This window comes from Drosophila ficusphila, unplaced genomic scaffold, assembly GCF_018152265.1.
Source record: "Drosophila ficusphila isolate 14025-0441.05 unplaced genomic scaffold, ASM1815226v1 contig_286, whole genome shotgun sequence".
Lineage (NCBI taxonomy): Eukaryota > Metazoa > Arthropoda > Insecta > Diptera > Drosophilidae > Drosophila > Drosophila ficusphila.
This window is the reverse complement of record NW_025064189.1, coordinates 8,952,126-8,958,393: the sequence shown is the minus strand read 5'-3', so window position 1 is coordinate 8,958,393 and position 6,268 is coordinate 8,952,126. Positions and strand designations below refer to the sequence as shown.

Here is a 6,268-nt window from a genome sequence, read left to right as displayed (position 1 = left end):
AGTACATGAAGTATAAAATAAATTAAATGATAAATTACCATAATAATTAATTATACTATATGACATATTCTATACTCATGCATTTACCATTTAACCCAGCAAAAAGTGATAACATCGAATTAGATTTTAAACACTTATCTTTCAATGTATGTCAAACAAATGTTGTAGCGTGGGTGTTGCCAGCAGATTCCGGCGCTGTTGTAGTTTTTGTTGTTAGTGCCGCTGTTAATGGGTATGCGTGGGAAATTCTGGGACCTACAATACCCTAGAATGTTTTCTTTGTTTGGGCGCACGTGGAAGTTTAATTACCCAATTATTGACCCGCAAACACTGCGATTTTCCCTGAAAAGCGTAGGAAAATTTCAAAACACCAAAGTTTTTTATATCCCTCACGAACTTTTTCGATCGAAATGTGATTTATTTATAATGGCGAACATTTAAATTTAAATTCGGATATAAATAGCCCAGACCGATTCGGCCAAATCAGCGAAGAAGTCGATTTATGACGGGATTTCTTCGCAGCACCGCCAGCCATTAGGGCCAATTTGTAAATGGCAACTAATTTGGCCCACAAATAAACAGAAAACGAAACCAAGGTGGGCCCCAGGTAAATCAATGCGATTAATCGCGATTACAAGGCTTCTTCCTTTGTTTTATAAGGCAATTACATTGATTTTATTGTTCGATTAGCTTAAAATTCGTACGGCCTACAAATACAGAGTCAAAGTTGAAGTTGAAAATCGATTACGTATATCGTTGTGCGCTATGCTCGTTACTCTAGTTTGTCTAAGGTCTACATATCACAAATCCGGATATTATCTGTACTATACTCGTATTAGATGCTAGTAAAAACCTACCCTACTTAACAAGGAAATTAGTTGGAGCGGGGAAGCATAGTTCCCCAAAAGAGGTACCTCGACTAGAGACTAGAGTGTAAAATTGTGTCCTGTAGTGTGGAAGTATTTGGTTTCTAGCTGATCTCTAATCGTAAATCGTAAAGCGCTTGAAGCAGAAAGCATGTTGCAGTTACCATTTGATGATGTTGCAGTGTTATCACAAGTGTCGCCCACAGGCGGTTCTAGACCTGCATGTAGCGATAGTTGGCAGTGGAGCTGCCGCGGTACTGGCCCTCGCTCAGCTTGATGTACTGGCCCAGGAAGTTGAGCACGGTGGCACTGCGGCACACGCCGTGCAGGCAGCCCAGCAGATGGGGCGTCAGGATGGTGGTCAGGATGTAAGCCAGCTGGGGCACCCGGTCCGTGTGGCCCAGGGGGCACAGCCAGTAGCCCCGCCGCACGGCGTCCCGCGTGTGGTGAGTTATGAAGGCACAGAGCAGCGATCCGAGCATCAGGCTGGTCCGGAAGTAGTTCAGACAGGCGGTGCACACGTAGAACAGCAGCAGCACCACGATGATGCTGGAGCAGTGGAGGAAGGGCCTCTTCGACAGGTTGGTGGCATCCTTTAGGAGAGTGAAGGAAGTAGATCTTAGTATATTTTCTATTTAGTGACTTCAACCCACCTCCAGGTAGAGGGAACGCGCCTCCACAAAGTGATCCAGGTCGATAAACGATGACACAACGAAGCAGGTGAAAATCAATACCCAGCCGAAGAGCTGCGAGGTCCGCTCATAGAACTGCATGGCGAAGGCGATGCCCGTGAGCGCCCCGATTGCCGCATGGGTGGCATTGTCGGCCAGGGCCTTCAGCAGCGGGTGCTGGGTCAGCTCCACGAAGTTGTCCCCCAGCAGACACGTAATGGTCACCAAGGTTGTCAGCACGATTCGCATATAGACCATTGTGTGGCAGTGGGGCATCGATTTCTGATTTCCGACTTCTAGCGAGTCTGCTCTACTTTCCGGCTGGCACTGATTTCCACCGATTGGACGGAGTTACTTCGATTCTGGAGCTCGGTTACTTCTCCTGCAGTTGTTGGTCCACGTAATCTTCGCTACTGCGGTGGCCACGTACTGCTGGCATCTTGTTTACCCGGAGTTTGCTGCAAAACCCCGGCTATTTACAAGGGTAATTATCTTGTAATGTCGGTGTGACCCCACTGGGGGCCACCAAAAATACCGCGTGGCACCACGAAATATACCGAAATACTTAGATACCGTGAACCGTTACAAAAATCACTGTGATTGTTCGCTGCCCGTAACCAATCAAAGCGGGTTCACTGTGACTTTCAAAATGGATTGAAATTACTAAAGTTGTATTCGAAAAATATCAACATTTGATTAAAGTAATAAAAAATGCAATCACAGATGGTTTAAGAATACCAAACCAAAGGTAAAGATATACATTTCGGATTAAAATTAGCTGTGTTGTTGCCCAGGAAGTTAAGTCCTCCCAGTACAATAAATAAGAAACAATATCCATATAATTTATATATTTATTAAAAAATCAAAAGCAAGCACTGTAATGCTGGAAGGGATAGTACTTGCTCTTGATGGCTTGGCGGGCATGAGCCACACGCTCACCACCGTGATAAGAATCTAAAATAGCATGATCCCTAGCGTCCAGCTTAAAGTCGAAGACATTAAAGTTCTCTTCGATGCGCTTCGGATTTGATGACTTTGGCAGCGGAACAGTTCCAAGCTCGATCTGCAATTCAAAAATATTGCTTAGATTTTTCTGGCAATAAATCCAAACAAAATTCTTACCAAATATCGAATTAGTACTTGAGCAATGCTCTTATTGTATTTATCTCCGATAGCCTGCACCTTGCCATCGTACATAAAGGCAGGAGTCCTTTTCTCGGCATTATGTCTGCCCAGCGGACTGAAACCGGTGACTACAATGTCATTCTTTTTGCACAGTTCAATCAGATTTTTTTGGTTTAAGCCTGGATGAACTTCAATCTGGAGAGAAGGTGATTAAAAACTTTAATTTCGAGAGAAAAGAAAATACAGTCGTACCTGATTGTGGATTGGCTTGATCTTGCAGTTGGCCAATAGTCGAGTTAGCTGATCCGCGTTGAAGTTGGAAACGCCAATACTTTTGGTCAGGCCCAGTTCGACTAGTTTCTCCATGGCACGCCAGGTGTCCACATAATCAATGTCGCTGTAAGTAGAAATATATTCCATTAAATGCCTTGGAATACTTATTTTAAAACGAATATACTACAGCTTGGGAGATTGAAGGAAGAATATTGTATATAAGTAAAATCCATAAATCAACAATAATGGACACCTTTCAATGCGGCTTGTTGTTTATTTCCTACTTGTTGAGACTCAAAGATAACAGAAGAGCTAACGTCAGTCGATGAGAAGGTTTTTCTCTATCAGTTGTAAGTTGTTGATAAACAAAATGCAATGAGACTAACACTTTCTTGTAAAAATCTATTTGGAACTTTGTAAATATATTCTTCAATAAAAGATTCCTTATGTACTCACACAAGTTCAACCTCTCCATTGGCGTCCGTGGGAATCATTTCGTTGTCGCCTCGATAGGCATAGGAGAATGGCCAGTGAATCAGGTAGAGGTCCACATAATCCAGACCAATGTTGGCCAAGGTCTTCCGGCAGGCGTACTCCACCCTCTCCGGCTCATGGAAGTTGCACCACAACTAGTCGTATAAAAAGGTATTTCCCTTGAATCGCTCCTATTGTGAATCCCTGCCAACTGACCTTGGTGGTGATGAATATGTCCTCCCGCTTGATGACTCCCTCGTCGATCTTCTTCCGGACAGCAGCACCCACTTCGCCCTCGTTTCCGTAGAAGTAGGCGGTGTCGATGTGCCGGTAGCCCACATCAATCGCATGGAGAACCGCCTTTTCGCAATCTCCCTCCACCGACTGAAATCACAAGTCATGAATAACGTTAAACGATCTGTAATGACGTTAAACCTATTTGGCGGGTAGCTGATAAGCCACGATCCGAGTCAATATCGGAGTCGAGATCAGGCACTTAAAATCTCACCGCAAAGGTGCCCAATCCAATGTTCTGGACCTGGGTTCCGTCGTTGTGCCTCAAGTACTTCAAATCGCTGGTCATCTTCACTGTCACACAGTTGAACGCCGAATGCCCGAGCTGTCCAATGCAGCTCTCTTATAAAGTTTTCGAAAGGGTTCAAGGAACCTTCAAAAGACCTCAAGGAAACTATGAAATTATTTAAGAGTAAAAGAGGAGAATCGCAGTTGAAAATATACTCATATCTATTCCTTATCAGCTCCTACTCTCTTTATTTTCAATATCAATAAGTTTAACGTATAAAAAAGTATAGGTCATTAGAACCTAAGAATAAACAACCCAATTTTAAAAGCTTACGAGCAAATAGTTTACTTTTGTGGAAATGCCCCTGTTTAACAAAATTGGGAGCACATTCAAATATTGCTTATCGATAGTTTGATGGTTGGATGGCGCGAAACGAAAGCTCACTGAACTTGATCGTTAATTTTGTTTATTTACTTTTCAACTGTGAGCTTGTTGGTTTTTTTTACTGCTCTGCAATGTTACAATTTGCATTTTAATTTGCAATAATTAAATTTCCACAGATGTGGGTAGAACTGCATTACTCTAAGTGATCTTGATTTGGTGGAATTTTCCATGCGAATTCTAATCTCAAAACTAGCAGAGAATGCGAAAGCTCTCTCATTTTTTATTAGTTCTCCCAAATCACCTAAAGATCAGCCGGGGGTATAAGTGACTGATAATCTTTCTTTAAATTAAATTTCGATCATAAAACAAGTTATGTTGCTTTATACAAAACATCGAAAATCAACTTGAACAAGTTAAATTTATTAAAAAGCTTTTTATAATATCAACGTTTATTCAATATCAAATCCGGGGTTCAATTATTATATATTTTCTTCTCTTTTCAGCTTAGAACTCAATATGGAAGGGGTAGTTCTTGCTCTTGATGGCGTGGGTCATAGGAATGAGACGCTCGCCAGTGTGATATGAATCCAGAATGGCGTGATCCTGAGCATCCAGCTTGAAGTCAAAGATCTTGAAGTTCTCCTCGATGCGTTTTGGATTAGCTGACTTGGGCAGGGGAACAGTTCCAATCTCAATCTACACAATAAATTTGATTAGTGAAAGGAATGTCATAGTGTAATAAACGAAAGCCCTACCAGATATCGGAGCACCACTTGGGCGGTGGACTTTCCGTACTTGTCTCCGATCGCCTTCACCTTGTCATCGTAAATATAATTGGGCGTCTTCTCCGCAGGATTGGGTCTGCCCAGCGGACAGTAAGCGGTCACCACAATGTCGTTCTTCTTGCACAGGGCAATCAGCTTCTTCTGATTCAACGCGGGATGACATTCGATCTGGAAAACTGTTCATAAGTAAGGGAAAACCTAAAGGGAAAACCACAATTGCGCACCTGGTTGTGGATTGGCTTGATCTTGCAGTTGGCCAGCAGGCGAGTCAGCTGCTCCGAGTTGAAATTGGACACGCCGATGCTCTTGACGAGGCCCAGTTCCACCAGCTTCTCCATGGCACGCCAGGTGTCCAAGTAGTCGATGTCGCTTTAATCGGAGGATCTGGTCATTAAGTTTCAGTACATCACGTGGTGTGGTTACTCACTTCAGTTCCACCTCCCCCTTGGCGTCGGTGGGCATCATCTCGGTGTCGCCCCTGTAGACGTAGGAGTAGGGCCAGTGCATCAGGTAGAGGTCCACGTACTCCAGTCCGAAGTTCTGCAGGGTCTTCCGGCAGGCGTACTCCACCCTCTCCGGCTCGTGGAAGTGGCACCAGAGCTGTGGAAATAGATTTCCATTTGAGGATTGGCCTGATAGCTATTTATCCCTGTCACCTGACCTTGGTGGTGATGAATATGTCCTCCCGCTTGATGACTCCGTCGGCTATCTTCTTGCGAACCGCCGCACCCACCTCGTTTTCATTCTCGTAGAAGTAGGCGGTGTCAATGTGCCGGTAGCCCACATCAATCGCATGGAGCACAGCCTTCTCGCAATCGCCGCCCAGCGACTGAAATTAAAAGTAATTTTACAATGTGATATAGTTGGTTTTTAGCTGATAACCATAATATTGCACCGATCGATATCGGAGACGTGATCTTCTTACCGTATAGGTGCCCAATCCAATGGTTTGGATCTGGGTGCCGTTGTTGTGCTTCACGTACGGAACTTTGCTGGACATCTTGGCGGTTTCGCAGTTGCTCACTGACTGATTAAAGTGAATTTTTCGATGAGGTTCTCTCGCAAAAGTTGTGGAAAAAGCTCCTGAAAGATAACAAAGCCTCGTGAATATCGGCGGGAATTATTGCTAACTATGAAACGGTTTTTCTAATTTAAAAATTAATCTTT

The 6,268-nt window shown here is 43.7% G+C and overlaps 3 protein-coding genes across 3 annotated transcripts; all 3 read right to left on the bottom strand.

The window, feature by feature from the left end:
• Window positions 1-647: 647 nt before the first annotated feature.
• LOC108099395 (transmembrane protein 267) lies at window positions 648-2,049 on the bottom strand. Its single transcript, XM_017202903.2, has 2 exons — window positions 1,520-2,049; window positions 648-1,459 (listed from the first exon to the last, which is right to left on the bottom strand). Exons 1-2 carry the CDS (start codon window positions 1,811-1,813, stop codon window positions 1,079-1,081), a joined length of 675 nt encoding a protein of 224 aa, XP_017058392.1. The 5' UTR covers window positions 1,814-2,049; the 3' UTR covers window positions 648-1,078.
• A 321-nt stretch (window positions 2,050-2,370) lies between these two features.
• LOC108099153 (aldo-keto reductase family 1 member B1) lies at window positions 2,371-4,041 on the bottom strand. The gene is made up of 6 exons (XM_017202501.1): window positions 3,918-4,041; window positions 3,626-3,793; window positions 3,392-3,564; window positions 2,915-3,059; window positions 2,660-2,857; window positions 2,371-2,600 (listed from the first exon to the last, which is right to left on the bottom strand). The coding sequence occupies exons 1-6, from the start codon at window positions 3,990-3,992 to the stop codon at window positions 2,400-2,402; spliced, it is 960 nt and encodes a 319-aa protein (XP_017057990.1). The 5' UTR covers window positions 3,993-4,041; the 3' UTR covers window positions 2,371-2,399.
• Window positions 4,042-4,715: 674 nt separating this feature from the next.
• Window positions 4,716-6,124, bottom strand: LOC108099129 (aldo-keto reductase family 1 member B1-like). Its single transcript, XM_017202470.1, has 6 exons — window positions 6,027-6,124; window positions 5,763-5,930; window positions 5,529-5,701; window positions 5,326-5,470; window positions 5,072-5,269; window positions 4,716-5,012 (listed from the first exon to the last, which is right to left on the bottom strand). The coding sequence occupies exons 1-6, from the start codon at window positions 6,099-6,101 to the stop codon at window positions 4,821-4,823; spliced, it is 951 nt and encodes a 316-aa protein (XP_017057959.1). The 5' UTR covers window positions 6,102-6,124; the 3' UTR covers window positions 4,716-4,820.
• Window positions 6,125-6,268: the final 144 nt, after the last annotated feature.